Raw genomic sequence first — 22,360 nt, 5'->3', positions numbered from 1 at the left:
GCATTCATGGAGGTCCCACCCCCATCACTAGGGGACCAGTAGGAAGTAAATGATTGCAGATGGGAGAGAGAGACATTCTCTTCAGTGGTGTAGGCACTAGTAAAGTATCTATGCTCTGTAAACAAGCCTTTCCCCGTGGCTCTGTGAGGAACCCAGTGAACCAACTAAAAAATAAAAAGGCATGCAAGTACAAAATGCCACTTTTCGCTTAATAGAACTATAAATATTAGTACTACAGAGTGGCTTTACTAATTATTTATGATATCTACAAAGTACCAATGAATGACAACATAGGCAGAAAGTAAAACGTGGCCCTAGACTTCGCTGAGTCAACTGCTCCAAGTCCTTCCTTGGCCCACTTGTTCCCGGTGCTGGGCCCATGGGCTGTTTATTCAAATCTATTCGAGGAAGGAATTCTCTAGGAAACATTCTATGTCTCTGGAGAACAATTTTAAAAATGGAAGCATAAGAAAACAGGGAACTCGAGACATAGGACCACAGACACATCTGTCCCCACACCCCACACTGACCGAGAGGGCATCTGGACTCACTGGTGGGCAGTGCACTGGTGTCAACAGGCAGCCACCATATATTTGATAATGCTGTCCAGGGGTCTAAGTGAAAAATGTGAGACAGATCTGGCTCCATGTGTGACATTTCTGTTTTAGCCTGTTTGTGTTATTTTGCTGTTTTAGATGGAGGGTGTTTGTTTGTTTGTTTGTTTGTTTGTTTGTAACAGGGTCTCACTGAATAACCTGGTACTCACTGTAGCCCACACTGACCGGAGACTTATGAATATCCTGCCTCATTCTCAGAACGTACCCCACGCCCAACTCTTTCGTTTGTTGGTAGTATTTTCTTTAAGCTATCTTAAAAATAATCCAACATTTAAGACTTCTTTTAACTCTCAGTAAACATCTGTTTCCTCATCGATTTAGCATACACATTAATATAGTCTATCTTTAATTGCCACCCTTTTCCTAATCCTACTCCACAAGATTGCTTTAAATAAAAATACTGCATCACAATGAACACACACACACAAATACATACACACACAGAGGCACACACAGAGACACACACACAGACACGACCATTATTTTAGCTCTTGTTAACCATTTCATCTTTACTACAATAGCATAGGTCAGTATATTAAATAAAATCTTTGAAGATAATAAGCAGAGATGATCATTCCAGCTACTTGTTTCTTAATTTGTATGCCTATTGCTGCTGAGTATCTGACTTTTCTTTTTTCCTTTTCCTCACTTTCTAAAATTTGTTCATTCACTTTACATCCTGTTTGTAGTCCCATCCCTCCTCTCTCCCCAGTCCCACCCCCTTCCTTTCTCTCCCCTTTTCCCCTTTCCCTATTCCTCAGAGAAGGGGAGCCCCCCACTTCCCATCCACCCCAGCTCATCAAGTTGCTTCAGGACTGAGCATGCCCTCTTCCCCTGTGGCCTGGCAAGGCAGTCCCACCTGGGGAAGTGATGGAAAAGCAGGCAGCAGAGTCCATAAGGAGACCAACAGAGCCAACTAACCAGGACTCACAGGGCCTTGCTGAGACTGACGCACCAACCAAGATCCATGCACGGACTGGACTTAGGCCCCCAACACAGATGTAGCAGATGGGCAGCTCAGACTTCATGTGGGTCCTCTAATGATGGGAAACTCTGTCTTTTTATTCATTATGCAATATTTAAGGAGAAAGTACAGAACAAAAGGCAGGAAGGATCCCAGAAAAGTCTGCAGGTGATAAACTGTGTAGCTATTCCCAACACTGCACGCTACCACATGGGCTCAACAAGGTGGATTGGAACATACGAAACTTTTCAAGTATGTACCAGTCATGGCAGAGTGTATGTTGACATGTGTCTGTAATGTCAGCATTTAGAAGACAGAGAGAGGAGTATCAGTAGCTTAAATTCATCTCTCACTGCATAGTAAGTCTAGGCCAGCCAAGGCTACATGAGACCTTGTCTCAAAAAAGCAAAGCAAAACAAAACAACAAAACTAAACCCTGAATGCTGTATTTCAACATTTAAAATTCTGTCACCATTTCTGTCCACCATTCTGTCACTGATGCTCATAAATTCATTAATGACTATGATTAAATTTACAATATCATCTCCTATGGAAATAGAAGATCTATTAAAAATGTACATCCACTATCTTAAAATTTAGGAATTGGAGTAAAAAAACCAAAAAACAAAAACAATGAAACCATGCAGCAGTGTGGCATCTCAAAACCAACAAAGAAACTTTTTTTACTTCATTTTATCTTTTAAAAATAATCTTTTTATGTAATTGTACAAAAAGTTCACATAAAATTCTCAGGGCTTTCCCCACACAACCCCTTGTGTGTTTAATAATGAAATCATAGAGATGAGTGATGGATTCTGGCATTTATAGGGCTTTACCTTTTCTGCCTAGGTAGGAACCAAAGCCAGGAACTTACATGTCCAAAAGGAAGTATCAAAATGAGACCGAGAGGTTCCCCCCTCTCCTCCCCAACTCGTTATGATCCTCTAAGCCAGGGGACTTACCACATACACACGGCTTCGTAGTTCAGAATAGAACCCCCGAAGCCTTATCCTGTCCAACATCAGCAGAAACCATCGCTTTGCACAAATATGACCCACTCTTACCCATTCCAATTATACAAATTATAACTACAAGCTGACACACCCCCATAACTCAGATGTTTCTTCCATGAATAACCAAATCCTTAGGAAACAGATCCAGGTGAAGGTCAAGGCAAAATACATTAATTTTCCACAAAACCTTCAAGGGCTCTTGAAGTCGCTAGCCATGGAAGTACAGAGCCTCCTCCCAACTGTACAGGCCAAACACCCTGAGGTTTCTTTGACTTCCCTTGATCCACAAACCCAGCCTGTATTATAACAATGCTCTCTATGCTACCTTAAGTAGACCTCGAATCCATGCCCTGATTTCACAGTTACCTCTCATCTCACATGCCCAGACTGAAATCTTCTCTGGTTTCTCATCCTTCAAGTCTCTCTTTTGCCCCCTGCGCACACGGTTCCCTCCTCATTCCCCACCCTGGGGCCACATGGGCTTAAGACCCCAAATGTTATTCTTCCCTTCAGAGTATCATCCTGAGGTGAATCCCCACATCCTATCAAGAAAGTCCTTTACAACGTTTGGAAAGGTCTGGGTTGGAAAGGCCTGGTTTCTGAGACCCTCTGTGCTCATCTCGGAACAGACACATCCTCTTTATGAACTTGTCTGCTTCCTACAGACTTTTCCTGTTCTTTCTCCCCTGATCCTCTCTTTTGTGTGGTGCTCCACCCAATCCCAAACCTGGCTCACTCATTCTTTGGACTTCATTTCTGATGTTAGACTCCATTTGGAAAGATGGCCCACTGTGCTCTGCCATAGCTCCCCTCGGGCTCAGAGACCTACAATGAAGCTGGCCATCAGAAATTCCAATTGCAATCTTTATTTCCTACCTCTCCAACAGACTGTTGTTTCTATGAAGTCACACATAGCATTTATGTTTCTTCAAAAGCAGAACAGGTCTAGGGAATGTAGTACACTTCAAACATGAGTTGGGCAAAGTTAGAAACAAACTTTATGACCATAAATAAAACATTTCTTTGTTATAATGTTATACCTTATAGTTTTATATTTCCTTCATTTTTTCCTTCCTAGGCATGTAAAAAAAATTAGTATACTAATGGTAGCAACTTTGAGAGTTAGCCACTATTTAACTTTGAAATGGTCAGTCTTGCTGGAAGTGTATGCCAATGTTGAAAGAGAATATTATTGGGCCTTTGAAATGCTGAAAAACACTAGTTATGATTTTTCTTATAGTCAGTACATTCAAGATATAAGTCAGTATCATTCAATATGAATGATAAATTACAATGACCTATATAAGCAATACATTACAGTTTATTATCTTCATGGTAAATTATAGTTGCATCTTCCATGAATATTAATTGCTGTACAAGAAAATCTTAATGGAAAATACTTATTATCTGGCTCATTTAATGGGCCTCTCAATGCATTTTTTCCTTAACTTCATCTGTGGTCAATGCAAATTTAGAACCCTACCCCCCTTTACCGCTACAAAATAACCCTAAATGCTGATAGCTGTTGCTCTTATCTACACATTTTCTTCCATGTCTGTACTACACCTCCCACACGGATGTCAGCTCCCCCAGGGGATGCTGAGCTCCATGATCCCTGCATCTTTTCTGTTTCCTACACCACACTGACTAGTCATTTTGAAAGAGTAGTCAGTCACTGCACGGATACGAACACTCAGACACCAAACCAGAGTAATTATCTTTTCCTGATGAACTAACCATATGCTCTGTCTAGTTCTCACAAGGCTGTCCGTAAGTGGGAAGCAGTCTTATTTATGCATACGATTCTCTCAGCTCCTCGGAGAAGGAACTTTGATTCATACGGTCCTTACACATAATAGATGATTTCAAGGCAGACATTGAACAAATGAGTGATAACTAAGTTCTCTGTTGTCACTTACCAAGTTGGACTCATTTGGTGGGATGTACTTCTCTGTCCCCATTCGCACAAGCCCATCATGGTAGAGAAATATCTTTAACGGATCACAGGATGTAACCAAAATATAAATCCGTAAATCAAACTTGTAGCCTTCCATTAGGAAAGGCTTTTCAATGTATTCTTGAACTATCAAATGATCCTGAGATGGAATCTTATCCCCATTTCTTATCAATGAAATCCTAAGTTTGAAGAAAACAAATAAAGATCATTTGACATGGAGGTTGAGATGCCAGGGTAAAAATGTCATCTATCTATTCAGGAAGAGAACAGTGCTACAGAAAATTCCAAAGCCCTGTCCCTGCACAAGCACAATGAGTGGGGTGGTGGCAGAAGCAGGTCTGTGGGGCCACATCCAGAGACTATTTTACAACAGAGGGAAGAAGAGCAGAGGGGAAAGGAAGGGAGGGGAAAATCAGCGGCTAAATTCTATGTGACAGAGCATTTTGGCATTTTAACTAATTCTGCTTCATCAATCAATCCCAGTTCATCAGTGGTTCTAGCAGCCACCTTTCTCTCAGCACAAAGGCTGGTTCTGGAGTGAGTCAAGTGGATCCAATTCCCGTATGTTTACTTTGGCCTGCCTCGGGCTCTCTAGAGGGACTTATCTTGCTTTGATTTGCCTAACACAAAATATCTAAAATAGAAAAAAAATGAATAAATAATTTAAGGGGTGTGCATGGAAATAACTATTCACTCAGAAGAGTGAAGTCATGAAGAAAAAAATTAAGCTACATAAACAATAGCAAGCATTATATAGGTAGATAAAATAAAGAGCAAAATGATGGAAGGAACCTCTCTCTAAATCTGTGGACTAAATCAAGCATCAATAGATTGGCTCGAAAAGTCAGGCTCGAGAAATGCGGTTTAAAAAAGTTGGTCTAACTACAACGTCATCTGAAAAAAAAAAAAGAGCTCCTTTATATTTAAAGATACAAATGGTTGAAAGGAAAAATGATGGAAAATATGAGAGCAAGCAGTAATCTGAAGTCATTACACTTGTATCTGGCAAAACAAAAATTGTCATGACAGACAAAAGACAAGATGTGACACTATATGATAAGCAAACACCTTGAAAATACAAACATTGAAAATATGTCTTTGACGAACTACAAAATTTAACAAGCAAAAAGTGGTCAAAATGAAGGGGGAAATGGCCCAGTCTTCGGTTGGCCACCTTCAGTAACAGGACACTAGACAGTAGCCAGGAGGTGAATACAGCCAACAGGAAACAGAACACTAGTCAGCCACTATTATACTACATCACATAATTCCACGACCTTTCCATTACACTTTCCCATTATTTTTGCATTATTATCAAATATGTTACTAGTGCTAATAGACACACTTGTCAGTTCAGCACAAAAACCGAGAAACAGCTACCAATCACCCTCACTCCCCCAGTTTCCTTTTCACTATCAGGTAACAGGAAGCTAACATGCTGCTCATCAACTGACACAGAATCCCCACTAACACCCTTCTTAACCTGTACATAACCAGGCATGCTTGAGCATGATGTATGAATGCAACAGTGTGCATCGTTTTAAATGGTTTCTTTTTTAAAAAATACCATTTCCAAGGATCTTTTGCACTATAGCATTTTAAAAAAACATTAAAGTGCATTTTGCTAAAAACAGCCTCAGCCAACATTCTCTTAAAAAAGTGTACTGCAGAAAACTAAACACAAGCAAGGCTAATAGAAAATGCTATGTTGTGCACTCTATTCCTGGATAAAGTATCTAGTTCTTTGGTGCACTAGCTTAAAATGTATCCTGTGCAGCCTGAATGCAGTTACCATGGCTACAAACAGAAAACACTTATTTATAAAGCAGCAATATATACATTTCTCATTATGACAAGACAACTCTTTCTATTTTGCTCTCCAAGCTAAGTTAGCTCTTCTATAGCAATTTATCTTATTTTCCAGTATTATTGAAATTATTATAAGCATGTATTGTGTTTATGAAGAAATAAGAAAATAAAATGTCCCTGTATGTTATTATTTCTCTAAAGTTTCACAGGCATTGATTTATTTCTAACTGGATTGCTTAAGCCTGTTAGATGATTTAGTCATAAAAATATGGAATGCAGAAGCTTATCGGGTTTTTTTCAGTGTGTTATTCATCCACGGGTAATGTGTGCACATCTCTCTCATTTTTCAATGGTTTTATTTTCCAGGGGAAAAAAATCAACCTACCCATGACCCATTGCACCATTAGCTGGTTTTATTATAAAAGTTTTCTGCTTCCGTTTTTTCTTCAATTCTTTCACATAGTTTTGGAATTGAGTATACTCAGAAGGGAAAATCCATGTTCGAGGAACAAATGTATAATCCAGAGGCCGAGACCTCATCATTCTGTAAATCAGAGGCAAGAGGAAACACAGATTCCATTCAAACTTAATAAACCTTGTTTTTGTAAGATTTGTACTATGCATACTTAAGTTCCTTTTTTTTTTCATTTATTCCTTTATTTATTGTTTTAATCTGAAAATGTCTGTGTACTGGACAATTGCCCAAATGAGATGTCGACAACATAAAGAGACAAGAATTTTCAACCTGCCACATACTGACTCATGTCCTAATACAGTGAAAACGTATTTAATTTTACACTATGCTGGGCACTGGTGAAGCAAGGTGACCTGGCATGGCCTCTGCGTCCAGCGAATTTACAGACAGGCTCTGCTTACAAGACAATGTGGGGAGAGATGAAGACTCAAAGGGCAGGCAAGTGTCAATCACTACGTCTCACAGATGGATCGGGAAGCACACCACTGACCGTGCCCTGATTCTTGGTGTTTCAGTCCCCAAGTCACTATAGACAGTGGCTGCCTTCTTCTTTCTATGCCACTGCTTTAGAGTTTAGCCACTTTTCTGAGACAACCACATGAAGTCTCTGAGTCCACAGAAGTTTCATTTGGACGAACCATCAATTTATGTGACTGGGAAGCCAGAGGCATCCTCTGATAGTGCTGCCTTTGCTAGAATTACGCTGCCTATTGCGGTCCATAATTTGATGACAATGCTGAGTATAAGATTGTTTGGGAGGAAGTGATTGGAGACTGATGCTAAGGCCTGATGCATATGAGGGAAGTGCTGCACCACGGAGCAGAACCCACCACTTTCTTTGTAGTTTTTATTTTTAAATGGGACTCATTAGTTTCCCACACAGGCCTTGAACTCGAAATTCTCCTATCTTATCTTCCTAAGCAGCTAGGATTACAAGTTTGTGCTACTAGGCCTAGAAAAAAAATGTTTTCTTTTTATATTGATTGAAAATATTAAGTGCTTTATACTTATCGATCAATTCCCAATAAAATGGAAAATAATGGTTTTTAAAATATTATTAAAGGTAATGTTTTCTTCTTAAACTTTTAAAAACTAAATACGTCAGTGTGTTTCGTCTGTGCACCATGTGTGTGCCTGGTGCCTGATAGCCTGCGTCCCATCCCCTGGAACTGGAGTGACAAACAGCTGTGAGCTGTCACGGAGGTGCTGGGACTCAAACCTGGGTCCCTCTGGAAGAGCCGCCAATAATCCTAACAGCATTTTTCTGGCCCTTAAGAAAATATTTCCAAAAGAGACAACTTTCTTCTTCTAAATGTGTAGTGATCTCTTATAGATGAATATAGTCTGCAAATAAGGTTACTCAAAATTTAATCACAGCAGACAGAATGCACAAAGCAAAGCTAACATCTGAGAGAAGAATGCACAAAACATCAATAATTGGTGAAATAGCTGGATATTCTCATGGCTAACGCGTGTCAAGAACTTCCCCAAAGATATTTCTAGTGTTTGTGCTGTGTTGTGTGTGTTGTGTGTGCTGTGTGTGTTATGTGTGTTGTGTGCATGTGTGTGTGTGTGTGTATGGTGGGTGTGTGATATATGTGTGTGGTGTGTGTATGTGATATGTATGCAGTGTGTGTGTGGCATGTATGTATATGAGTGTTATGTGTGGTGTGTATATGTGTGACTGTGTGACTGTGTGTGTGGTGTGTATGTGTGCTGTGTGTGCAGTGTGTGTGCTATGTATATATATATGTTATATGTGGTGTGTATATGTGTATATGGTGTGTATGTATAATATAGTGTGCAGTGTGTGTATGTGACATGTGTGCAGTGTGTGTGTGCAATGTATGTTGTATGTGTGTATATGTGTAGTGTGTGTGGTGTGTGTGTAGGGTGTATGTGTGTGTGTGTGTGTGTTTAAATGATATTGAGCTGGGGTGATAAGTCAGCAGATAAGAGTGATCACCTAGCAAACATGTGAATATGACTTCAAATGCCCAGAACCTAAGTAAATATTGAAGTGCACCAATGTATGCAGTTAGAGCCCAGTATGATGGGGAAGTGGAGGCAGGAGGATCCCTGGGACTACCCACTAGCCTAGCTCCAGGCTCAGTGAGAGAACTTATCTGTAGGAAATGAGGCAGACAGTGATAGAGCAGGACACACAACTTCCTGCTCTGGCCTCCAGGAGCATGCACTGACACACAGGAATATGTACACATTGTAGTGCACCTGTGCCCTCCTCTCCCTCCCTCCCCTCTGTCCCCCATCCTTTCTCCAGCTCTCTTTCATATGCATGTACACAAATATGACATTACCACTATGAGACAGGAAATACTGTAATTTCCAACTGCATTTGCTCAATGTTTCTTATCTCAATTCAAAAGAGGAATAATAGTGACTGCTTTGATGTTTTGATTTTTTAAAAATAAAATTAGTGCTGGTGTTGTAGTTTTCATTTCAACACCTTTACATGTGTTTATTATATTTAACAATTACATGAAATTAGGCTGAGTTAAGACTTTTACTAGAACAATAATCTTTAAAACTAACCATGTGGTACCTCTCATTTACAGATGTGAATATATATCTGATATATCTCACAAATACTTAAAACTATTAGCTTTTTTAGTTTTTGCAGTATAAGATAGTATAAAAATTACTGTATAAATAGATGTACAATTATAAATATCCACATGAATAATATCAATGTTTAATCTCTAGTTATAGAAAATGATATATGGAATTTTAATAACCATTAATCACACATACAGCATATAACACAACAAATTACTTCTCATAAGGTTTAACAAAAGCTGAACAAATATCTATCATTTTTTTTTCGATAGAGTCATCAAGTTGTAATAATAAAGGGATCCTGAGCTTCTGAGCACTAGTGGGTGCCTAGCTCCACTGTGAGCACTAGTGGGTGCCCAGCCCCACTGTGAGCTGTTTGTTTGACTTTGTGCAAGACAGCCAGTCATCTCTCTGGGCCTCAGTTTCTTCCTGTGTACAGTTAAAGACCAGAACCAGGGAAGCATCAAGACCACTCTAGTTCTGAGTGTCTCTCCCATCTGACTAGCACTCAACTGAATACAACCACACACAAAAGAATACCACCACAGGCACAGTATAAGGTTGGCTCAGGTCTCCTCTATTACAAGAAAATGAAGATTACTTCGTCATATTTCTTGCTAAGAAATCCTTCCTACAGATCTCCCCCATTCCTGGAAAATGGTTGATTCTCTGAAAAATAAAAAGGCAAATATTAACATATATAGACTCAATCAATATACTCTTTTATACTGCAACATGGTTAAATACATCCCTTGAGATTTATGTTCTAATAAATTGTAAATTATGAATATACAGGATTTAAAATTAAACAGTTAACATTGTGAAATTAAAGAATATAATAGTCAGAGAATAAAAATGTAAAATTTGAAGAAATCTGGGAGTGACTTTACAAAGATAGTAAGTTTCTAGTGTTCTGTGTTGGATACGTGACAATTCAATATCCAAACTGCTTTTGGAATACTAGACACAAACACAGACAGTGATAACATGGGACTTAAGATATTTACTCCATCTGGTCTACCATTCATCCTCTGATTCTAAGTCAGGAGGAGGAGGAGGGGATGGTGAGGAAGGGCAGGAGAAGGGAGAAGGAGGGAAAGGAGAAAGAGAGCAGGGAGGCAAGTAGGAAGAGAGGGAGGAAAGGGTAGCAAACGGCAATTGCTTCAGATTCCCTGAAGGCTTTTCTACCTGCTTTCCATTTCTTCTAAACATGTTTGCATTGTGCTATAGACGTAAAGGTAGGAGTGCACTGAGCTGATGCTACCAGTCTCTGCACGTCAAGACACAATCCATTCCTGTCACTCATCTTAGAGTGTGTGTCACTCAAAGCATCATCCAAGAGAGAATTCTTTCCTATTGATACTTCTTTAAAGAAAAAGGCTAAAGGTTTGGAAATGATTACGATTGGAAATGATGCAGGCTTCACGCAAAGAGTCATCACAACTGGCTAGCAACGAGACAGGCTCTCCAGGTAACTCAGGAGGGAAATAGGGAAAATCTGAGGTGGAACTGGTGGGCCGCCTCCCCGCCCCCCATGATAACTGCTGGTGACTGGTTCCCACCTGGTAGTTCTGCAGCTCAGTTATCTTCTCCTGCTGAACGGCAGCGTCACACCAGATGAGGTTGCTCGTCTCATCTTCATCTGGAGTTTTCATAAATCCCATCTCATCAATTACTAAACGAACTGAAAGGAAATGATTAAATTAAGCCAGAGCTAACACACTGTGAAGACACTCATAGTGGAAATGTGTGTACCTACATCCACAGCATTCTAGCTATAGTGTCCACTCCGTACAGGTTAAGCTTATTATTAGTGGCGGCATTTTACCTAGCACCAAATTATTCACAACAGCTGAGAACTAAATTAGGTTGCACAAAAAGCCTTAGTTATAGTTCTGTCCGGTTTACCAGAAACACAGCACTTGCAGATGGCTTAGAAAGTGACTTTGGCACAGTGAAAACACAGACAGCTGAGGTAACTACACAGGGGCATTCACCCCTGCCCCATGGCTCTTCCATGACCCGGAACTAAGTATAAAATTGGAAAGGTAAAAATATCCTTGACCATCAGATCTCCTGTGCACCTTCTGCCTTTGCAGTTCAAGTTACTTTTAGCACATAACCAAGTCGGCTCTGTTTACTCAGAGGATGGAGCAGTGAAACTGAGTTCACAGGGGCGACTCCTCAGGGACAGGTACTCTACTACTCCTGTGATCCCACTGGAAAAAAAAATCCCTTCAGGGTGTCCTTTTAACCGCAAACCACAGTCATCCTCTTTAATATAGATGTTACAGTTAACATACTGGCATTTTTTTTCTTTGACCAAATTTTGAGTTTAAAACCAAGATGAGCATATAGTCGGGGTAACCTTTGTGTTCCAGTGAATTCTGAGTCCTAAAAGAAGACCTGTCTACGTGGCAAGGCCTCCACACTCTGTTTTCGACTGTTTTCTTTATACCATGCTCCACTAAAATAGGAGAACTGGTGTGAATTGTCTGGCTGACTTATCTCAGGTGTGAAACTGATACCCAGGCATGGGTGGTCCCAAACCCTAGGGTCCCTTGGCAATTTGCTGGGGGAAGAACTGACTTTCTATGCAGCGATGCTTGGAATATGAGGACACATGAAGAGGCCCCGAGGTCAGGGAGCTGCTTTGTAAGAGCAGCAGTATGAAGCTTGGGTGTTTTCCTGTGATCTTGCGCCATGGAGTACACACACAGGAACTGAGGAAAGGACCATGCTCCACTGTCACGAGAAACAGAGACACACCTTTGGCCATAACTGGTGAGACCCTGATAATAAGACAAGGAAACTCATGGCCGTGCTGGGGGCAGCTCAGCTGGCTACTTAAGTCTGGGATCTTCGCGTGTGTGCACACACCAGTGAGGCTGGACACTTTCAGGTAACATAAGAATAGTTGAAAAGATATACTCTGTGTCCACAAATCTTTATAAAAGCAGGCAGATATTAACCTTCTTTATGATGTACTTCAAAGCCTCAGATAGCCGATAATTTTGAACATTCCAGAAAAATCCGACGTTGGATACCAGAGCTACATGTTTTCTCAGCTAAGCTAATTGAATGCAAGTTTTTTGTTTGAAATGAAAATTTAGACATCAATTAGCACCTTTTAAAGGCAGATCATCCTCCAGTGCTCAGGAAAAGAATTCTTCTAACCTGTCAGAAATTTTATAGAAGCAATTTAAAAATTCCATTACATAAAGATAGCTGTCTCTCCAGAACTCCACACTGTTTTAAACGCCACCCACAACTACAAATGTGTGGGATTCTGAAGAAACTCACCAATTTCAAACTTTGTCCCAGAAACATTCGCGGTGATCACTCCCTTCTTTTTCTTTTTTCTGACTTTCCTTTTCATTGTGCATTGATACGGTAACTCTGTACTCAGATCCAAGGGGGAGGACCCCGGAAGAACTTTTAAAAGAAAGATAAACAGTTGTCACTAAAATAAAAACATTGTGACCTGAAACAGATGTGCTGCCCCCCACCCCCCAGCAAGGTAAAGCTATGAACAGTGACACTTTCAAGGCTCAAATATATATTCTAAACACACTGATATCCTGAAGTATGGTTCAGCCAATCCACTTACCCCCTTCTTGAGGCAGAGAAGGCATGGTCACCTATGCCAAGCAAGCAAGACGTGTGTGTACAGTACCAAGTTCTCAGTAAGTCTGGGAGTCCTGTGATCATCTAAGTAGGATATGTCCCCAAATCACAGGAAGATCCTATCATATTATCTGGGTCAAAGTCTCAGATTTCACAACACAAATTTGAGGTTGGGAGGCTACCTGGAGAGGTTTAAAAAAAAAAGTTATTTAAAACACAACTTCGTGGTATTTCTCATGCCACTACCATTCTTTTGAGACAGCACATAATAACAAAAGTCAATATATTCCATCAAAACAGTTGTGTGGATCTATGTACAAAATGACAAATTGTGGCCTTCTAGCCTGAAAAGTGCGTAGTCTAAATAGAGAGACTTGTTTCGTTTTAAATCATAGATCATTTACATATACAAATGACGCAGAGTAATAAAAACAATATATAAAATCCACTGATATCCACTGAACATGGAGAATCTGGAGATTTATAATATACTGCTTTTTATCAAGCCTGAGTGGGAGAAGACTTTCATCCTCATGTTAAAGAAAAGATAACTAAGTTCAAAAAGGGCAAATAAATTTGTCTCTATACAAAGAAAGAGGTAAAGTGGAGACTGAAATGAAGTGTATCAAAGCCAGAGTCCCTGACCCAGAAGCCCATACGATCTTTAACCCAGTGCTTCACCTGTTACTGTGATGATGCTTTTAACATGAAGCCATGACAGTAGGGGCTCGTAGAGAGGAATGGCTTCATGAAGCAGACTGAGCCATGTCTTAAGATACAGGAACAAATTTGAATGGCCCAAAATAGAAAGGGTCATTACAAAAAGAAAATATTACTTAAGCACTCAGAGGGACACACTCTTTAAGAGTTTATTCTCTTAAGGAATAAACTATCCTGATTCAGCCACATCTCAACAGCACCTTCGGTATGATCTGTGGGCATCTGCAGTGTTGGCTGTGCAGTATCTACAGTGTCCATGTGGTGCACTGTCTATGATCCAGTGTCAGCTGTGCAGTGTCAGCAGTGCAGGATCAGTGGTGCAGTGTCAACAGTGCAGAGTGAGTGGTGCAGTGTCTGTGGCGCAGTGTCTGCAACCCAGGGTCTGCAGTGCAGTGTCAGCAGTGCAGTGTCTGTGGTGCAGTGTCAGCAGTGCGGAGTCAGTGGTGCACTGTCTGTGGTGCAGTGTCTGCAATCCAGGGTCTGCAGTGCAGTGTCAGCAGTATAGCGTCAGCATTGCAGGGTCAGGAGTGCAGTGTCCTCAGTGCAGTATCCATAGTGCAGGGTCTACAGTGCAAGTGTCTGCACCAGGTCTTGACTACAGTGACAAGTTCACACTCTCAACTCTCAGTTCTTTCATCTTTGGGCTCTCATAAAATGTCTCTAATCATAATGGAAAAGACATTAGACTATTATGCTAAACTAAGAGATGACACAAGAACTTTCACCATACTATCAGGTTTATCAGAAATCCTGTGACATTAAAGTAGACTCATTCAGCCATCACCCCTGATATTGATTATTAACAATAAGACATCATTATAGGACACTCACAGCTTTGTTTATTCTCAGGTATCAATTTAATACAAATAAGTCTCCAGTATGATTATATATATAGTAACTTATTCTTTGTTAGAGACCTACAATGGATAGGCAATGTGATACACATTTAAAGCAAGTAATGTTGTTAGCAAGCTTTGAACGTCAGTTCGTTTTCCCACATCTGGGTATAGAAGCTATGGCTCCAAGTTAAAAACCAAGAGCTTTGATTTGGTTCTGCTTAGGTGGCTATCTCATCCATCCAGCTCCACTATTTTTAGACATCACACTAACAACACATGGACTTATAAGGAGCTTGCAAGGCTAATTTGGTACTCAGTAAGACAGGCTGTCTTCTGGAAATTCACAAACTTCAAACCAAACAGGGAACTCACAGTAAACATCTCTGATCTGATCTCCCAGCATCCAGTTCCACGCTGGAAGTGGACCAGGTCACTGCACAAGGGAAGGAAGGAGTGGCCACGGGTTCAGTTCGGCTCTGTTCAGAAGCTCTCGGATACTTCAGGGAGCAGATTGAGTTTGTGGTTTCGTGACCGACACCTGTCACTGGAGTAAACAAAGGCCCCATTTACAGTGACACCTCACCACCCCATTAGAAGGAGGTGACAAGTCAGGAAGAATTTGAATACAGTGCTTTTGGGAGTCCTAAAACAGCCTTGTTAATTTCTAAATGTAAGTTATAAAAACAAAAACAAAAACAAAAAAAAACCACAACAACTTAGTTTATAGTGCAGAATAAACATGTTTCTCCTAGTCACACAGGAATTTGAAGTGTCTAAAATGATCCTAGGCACACATAGACTCTGCTCCATCCCGTTTGTGAGTTAGTGGGTGCCCAGTAAACAGTGAGGTGGTCTTAGCTGTATCCTCCCCATTCTAATTAATTCACTGTCTTTCAGACAAGGAACTTGAGAAAACACACTTACGACACCATGAAGCTAAGCTACTGAGGTCTGCTCCCCTTAAGCTGGAGGTATGTTTTATTTGCCTAGATAATACTTTAAGCCAGTGGTTTCTCACCAAAAGCCCAAAACAAGCCAAAGCACCTAAGCCTGAGAGCTCCTCCTAGCTCTTCTTGACCCCCCCACCAATCACTCAAAATCTAGGCGAATGATCACATCAGCCTTTGATCACATGTGAGTCATTTCTCCCTCTGCTGACCTACCTTGGACAACCTTATTTGTATCCCATCAAAACCCCCCTTTGAGTTCCCCCAAAGAAAGGGCTTCTTTAGTCTTCCTTGCCAAGTCTTTCTCAGAACTAGAGCCGGGAAGTGTTCAGGAGACTCTCGTTACTAAGTGGATGAGCTGGAGACGGTGAATACATCATAAAGGTTTCTCTCATGCACAGAGCTTCGTGCCGTGTGGGGGTCCCCTTTTGCCTTTCTCTCTTATGCCATGTGAGAACACAGCAACAAGATGCTACCTCGAAAGCACAGAGTGCATCACATCCTTCAGTCCACAACTGTGTATGCTGTTATGTCAACACTGTCAGAAATAGGTTTTTACTACCCACACACGATCCAATATTTGGTATTTTGTCATAGAAACACATATTGACTAGTACAATTAATTTTTAAAAACTGACTTTGCAATCGTTTTAAGAGTAAAGAGGGCCATGGAATTGTGAGAAGCAAATTCCTATCATTTACATCATACAATTCTCATATTTAAATTAAAATATATGACAGCATTACTGGGTTAAGCCCACAGAACACTGTATTCAGTGCATACAGATCCTGTTGGTCTACTGTGGCTGGGAGAAAGGTAGGAGTCAATTTTACCTATTTTTACCTATTTTTTATTATGTTTCTTTTTTATTATATACATTTATATTATTACACATGAATAAAATAAACTACATACAGCAGGAAGAACCATGAGACAGACAGGAATTATATAAATGCTGCATTCATAATGATTTGGCTATTTGTTCTTGGCAAACTTGAAGTAAACACCTTTCCTATCTTGTTAGGTCTAAATTTCTGAATGAAGATCAATATCTATCCCATCTCATCTCTTTTAACTTAAAACATCTATCTTGATTTAAAAACATCTTAACCCCTAACCTACGAAGCTTAATTGAAAGACTAAACTATCTGATTTTCAACCTCATCAGAGATTAGAGAAAGAATAAAACTTAAATACATAAGTGAACCAGAAGGGCAGATTAGCAGCTTCTAAAATGAAAAAATGAGCAAGACAGTCACCCAACACTCTCTATAACATTGGAGCATCATCTTCAGCCTTCTGGCCCAGTATGTCTGACAGACATATATGTGAGGCAGGAACTATTGAGGACTTGTTTACCCTGCTTGGCAGAGTTCAGCCATCTAGTCTGCCTGCATCTAAATTTGCCTATTTTTAGGCAGAATTCTGTCTGTGTCAGAAACGAGGACATTTTTGCCCAGTGCCTGGTTTGCCACATTTAAAGCCAACTCCATAAGTAGGTTCTTTGATGCTCATCATCTTTTTTAAGGTCGGTTGGGTGTTGTCAGGAGTTAACTTGTATTGTTGTCAAAGAATCTTTAGAATAATAAAAAAAAATTAAATGTCATATTCTGTAGGTTTTGAAGACCTTATTTATCTATTTTACCTTATATATCTATAGAACCTTATCTATCTATTAGACCTAGAATATATATTCTTGTAATAAAATTAGACTAGATTTTGACATGACCATGAGTCCATCAATATACAAAATTCAATATCATTGAATTAAATAACCTTATTTGTGAGTAACAATTTGGGCTTTGAGATGAGGAGTAGATTCAATAATCTACTTTTGTTCTATCCTCCCTCTGTATTTCTATATCTCTTTCTTTCTTTTCAGCTCCTATCTCCTTACCTACAAAAGAAAGATAAAGGAAAAGAGAGATGTTCCTGAGTCAAACCTAGTTTCCTCTCTGTAAAATTCCAATAATAACTTATAACCAACTCCGAATAAAAATAAGCATCTGTAGACCAAGAGAGTAAACAGATGTTAGCCACTTTAATTCAAGTTAACCACATTACAATACAGAGACTGATGAGCCAACCAAGGTCCATGTGGGATGTGGACCTAGACCTCCTGCTCAGATGTAGTCGATAGGCAGCACAGTCTCCTTGTGGGTCCCATAATATGTGGAGTAGGGACTACCTCTGACATAGATTTGGGCCTCCTAATGTTGTTCACTTCCACCCTGGTGAGGTGGCCTTGCCAGGGCACAAAGGAAGAGGTTACAGGTAGTACAGAGGACACTGGATAAATTGAGGTTAAATGTAAGGGGAGGAGCGCTCCCTTTCTAAGGATTAGGGGAGGGAGGGAAAGGGGATGAGGAAGGGGGTGGGATCCGGAGAGGATGAGTGAGTGGGCTTCAATCAGGATGTGAAGAATTCAAACTGCAGAACAAGCAGGTAACTACTATTGCTACCTGGGAGTAGCTCTGAGACTGGCTGAGATACGAAGGTCTGTGCGCAGACAAGGCTTCATGTTGGTCACAGATTCTCTGTGACTTATAATTAGAGGCCATGCTTAGTATGACATAAAGGAAGATTTGCAGATGTCTTACTTCTGCTCACACAATGAGCAGAGAACCAGCCTTAATTGCTCTGTACATCCTGCTCACCTCATAATGTTAGAACTGTATAATGCTTGTGAGAAATTGTGTTTTCAGAACAAAAGAACTGGACGCCGATGCTGGATCAGACCTGACAGGATTCATTCCTCTCAGCATGCTGGTCACTGACATCCTGCACCCTCCATGTTCCAGCCCCAGGCGCCTCGGTTGCTGTTGCCCATCAGAACAGGACAGCTTCCAGGACAGCTTTGTAGAAAGCTTCTGATCCCAATTGGTCCAGCACTTCAGATTGTCCCACACAGGACTCCTATTAAGCCTGGAATTTCCCAACATTTGGAAAATGGACCACAAATGCTATCCCTGGTTTACTTAACCATTTCCCCCATATTGGGGGGCCCCTTCAAAGGTATTATTCACCCTAAATCAGCTTGAAGAAACCTTAAAAGAACGATGTCCCATTTCCTCTAAGGGGTTTGGATAGGTTTCTAAATTTACCTATTTTTATATTTTTGGTTGTGAGCCTAACCATCTCTCCAGACCTAATTTTACCTATTTTTAAAAAAGTGAACTATGCATTTAAATTATTTAATGCTGAGTATGGCTGTTGCCTTGCCTTCTCCACCATGCTAGACTCTACCTCTCTGGAACCATAAGGCAAAATAAACCCTTTCTGCCTTATACTCCATAACAACAATGGAAAAGTACCTGATACAAGCTGGAAAGTGACTCTCGGAATATCTGCAGCCTCAACACAACCTGCACACCTCTTAGGAACAGATGCTCTCAAGCCAGTCCCAGACCTAGAGAATCTGCAGTTTGGTGACAAGACCTCTAAAGTGGGCAGCCTTCTCCCATGTCTCTGATGCAGAATGAAGCTGGACTATAAGGCCAATGGTGGGTTGGCTGTACCCTGGGAAGTAGAGGGTCATGCGACACTGGAGTCCATTTCTTTTAAGTGGATCTTCTGAAACTCGGCCATATGGCTAACTTGGAAATCCTCTGGCTAAGCAATGAGCGGAGGAGACATCACTGGCCAAAAAAAAAAAAAAAGTGCTTTAGTTCAGCAGCTACGAAAAAATAATCCTATAAAGCTCTTCACTTGCTAAAGCTGAGTGAGCTGAAGTCAGCTAACCTAAAAAGGTTTCACACCTCTCGACCCCAAGCTAGCTACCACACTGACCAATGCATTCATTTTTTGGATAACAAATCCATCAAAATCATTAAATATGAAGACCCACAGTGACCGTCAAGTTTAATAACACACATTATACTAGTGTTGGGCCAGAGGTAAGGGACCTTGATCTGAAAGGTCACAGAGGCTCAAATTGTTGAAGGACAGGGGGATAAGTGTAGAGGAAGAAGGAACAGATCAGCATCAGAGTGAAAGGATAAAAACACTGTGGTACACTCATGATGTGAAATGCTATACACCAATGAAAAGAACTGAAGTGGGTGGAGAATCACATGAAAAAGTCAAATTTTAGAAAACAGTCCCCCCAAAATGACACAAATCGTACACACACACACATTGCTTAGAAACCGATGCATATGAGAAAAGGGTATTCAGAACAGCATGGGAAAAATAAACATCAAGTCAGATATCCCTAAGAGGAAGGAGGACATGGCAGCCAGCACTCTTCTTTAGAGTGAGCACCTGCACTCCCCCCACCACACACCGAAGACGTGGCAATTAACATCACCATGCGTTAACACACGTCTATCATGGGCCAGCCCTTTGAAGTAATCAGTAGGAATGAAAATGCCCTAATCCATTCACTGGGCCCATGGTGTTTTCCCTGGAAGCACCATGCTGGAAATCACCCTCGAATCTCACTTCAGTGGCAACACAGAGCCAGTGGCACATAGCCTACTCCAGCCGTGTAGTGGGGGCGGCAGAAACAGTGTGAGGAAGATATCTGGAAAGTTCATAAAAGGAAAAATGAGAGTTTGGCCATGGGCAGCATTTCACACACACACACACACACACACACACACACACACACACACACACACACACACATGAGAGGGAGAGAGAGAGACAGAGACAGAGAGACAGAGAGACATAAGAGAAGGAGAGAGAGGGGGAGGGAGGGAGACTGCTAATGTAACACAGCAGTCAGGCGTGGTGATCAAAAAAGAAGTGGCAATCGCTCACAACTCCGAGATGCCTCACTTAGAGAAGCAGGTAGGAACTGGCTCCACGCATGAAAAGATCTGCAGAAAAATGTGAATGAGGAAGGCCCAGAAAATAAACAAACTTCAAGACTGAAGGTAAGATACGAAACATCTCTGATTTTATATGGATGTGCCTTTAGTTAAACGCGGGGCTGGAGAACCAACCGACTCAGTGGTTAAACCACCTGCTGCTCTTGCAGTGGTCCCAGGCTGGGTTCCTAAAACCCACGTAGCTGCTCCCAACCACTTGTAATTCCAGACTCAGGAGCATCCAATGCACTCTTTTGGTCCCCGCAGCCACTGCACACATGCGAAGAGCACACGTGCACGCAGGCAAAACACTGGTACCCATAAAACAAAAATGTCTTTTAAAAAACCAGAAGCTCCATTCCCTCCCTAGCCCAACCTATCCTATTTCTATGTTTCTGCCAATAAGTGACAATATATCTCAGCATTCACAGCTGCATAGTTGGTGAACAACAGATGACGTCACCCTAACTGTTCTCCTAACAATGCTATATTGGCCCACTTCATTGTGTGTTCCAATTCAGAAAGTTTGGAGAATCTACTTGCTTCCTAAACACAAGACCTTTTGTGCACCATTCCCAGGCTGGCTATCCTCCTGAAACCCAGAGCTGGCTATGTAGAATGTTATAGGCCTGAAAGAGCCATTTGATCAGACACTTCGACAAAGCTGGTAGGAGCCAAGCGTGAGTAAACCGAAGAATCAAAGAACCATTTATTCATTCTGGGAGCAGCAGTAACATTGACCATGGGCAGTAGCTGCTGCACTGGTTTACTATTATTTGCTTCAGATTTCCACGGCTTGCTTGGTGTCTGCGCAATGTTTATGACTAAATGGCACCACTCAAATGTAATACCCACAAAGGTCTGTGGCGCATCTCGTCCTTAGAATCTAGCCTAGTGTGATGTAAGAAACTGTAGGGACTGCTAAGCCAGCACACAGTGAAGGCATCTTACCTTCTTACTATTTATATTCCCACTTCTTGATATAATAAAAAAGCACAGATCTCATTCAGTAAGCGCAGAATTGAATAAAGTTCAAATCAAGTAACAGAGTTATTAAAGAAGACAAAGTTATTTCATAAAGTATTAAATGCTTAAATGGAATCAAAAGTCCCTTTGGACATGTTCTCTAAGAATATAATATTGTGCTCTAAGTAGCTCTCAAATCACCCCAAACGCATGGCGGTGGGTATGGGGGTAGAAGTCTCACTTGCTCTCTAGGAATAACATATGACAGCAGTTAAGATGTGCATATTCGTTCACTTCTGTCTACCCATTTACATGGGTCCATGGGCACACGTGTGCAAAGGTGCAAAGGCGCGCGCACATGCGCGCGCGCACACACACACACACAAATCTAAGGCATCCTCCAAGTACTAGCCTTCACTTTGCTACATAGAATCATCCTTGTTCTGAGATATGCGGGTGGAACCCAGCTCTCCCAGCTCAGGAAGCTGCATCAGAAGTTGGAAGGGAAACACTGAGGGAGGTGGAGAATATCTAAAACCGCCAGTTCTCTGTTCTCAACCAAAAGGTTCACAATAGATATCAAACTGTGGATCTGCTGGAGAACGGATGACATCACTGTAGGGTCATGTGATGCAAGTGTAGTTCTCAATATCCAAAACTTAACTTTTCAACATCATAAATAAATCTGATGGTTCCTCTGACACCCCTTGGCTTGACAAAGTATGTCGTGACATTGCCAACTCTCAAAAAGTTATCGCAAAATCCTTCTTAAATTCCCCTTTGAATTCCTCCTTTGATATTTATTTACTGCACATGCATTACCAATTTTATAGTATATTTAGTTGGATGTTTGTTTTATTTTTTCTATCCATGTTTATGAATTATTAAATATCAAATATTAAATTCATCGTGACAATACATGCCTATAATCCAGGCACATGAGAGACTAAAGCAGGAGGGTACTGAGTTCAAGGCCAGCCTGGGTTGCACTCTAAGATCTTGTTTTTTATTTGCTTTGTTTTGGTTTGGTTTGG

At 40.9% G+C, this 22,360-nt stretch overlaps 1 protein-coding gene across 3 annotated transcripts in view; it reads right to left on the bottom strand.

Moving 5' to 3' along the window:
* The window catches only part of TTLL7 (tubulin tyrosine ligase like 7), a 115,270-nt gene that overhangs the window by 61,773 nt on the left and 31,137 nt on the right, over positions 1-22,360 (bottom strand). Inside the window, exons 2-9 of one of the 3 annotated variants that reach the window (XM_084757295.1) lie at positions 18,861-19,184; positions 14,971-15,142; positions 13,023-13,221; positions 12,716-12,847; positions 10,975-11,096; positions 10,014-10,081; positions 6,746-6,904; positions 4,514-4,730 (exon numbers count right to left, since the gene is read on the bottom strand). In XM_084757295.1, the coding sequence (XP_084613421.1) occupies positions 4,514-4,730; positions 6,746-6,904; positions 10,014-10,081; positions 10,975-11,096; positions 12,716-12,847; positions 13,023-13,047 (723 nt within the window). In that variant the 5' untranslated portion in view covers positions 13,048-13,221; positions 14,971-15,142; positions 18,861-19,184. The remainder of the gene's footprint in view (positions 1-4,513; positions 4,731-6,745; positions 6,905-10,013; positions 10,082-10,974; positions 11,097-12,715; positions 12,848-13,022; positions 13,222-14,970; positions 15,143-18,860; positions 19,185-22,360) is intronic. The other 2 variants (XM_084757294.1, XM_084757296.1) reach the window with 2 other exon arrangements.

This window comes from Acomys minous, assembly GCF_964271855.1.
Source record: "Acomys minous genome assembly, chromosome: 14".
Classification (NCBI taxonomy): domain Eukaryota; kingdom Metazoa; phylum Chordata; class Mammalia; order Rodentia; family Muridae; genus Acomys; species Acomys minous.
The sequence above is the reverse complement of the archived record's forward strand: the minus strand, read 5'-3'. Positions and strand labels throughout refer to the sequence as shown.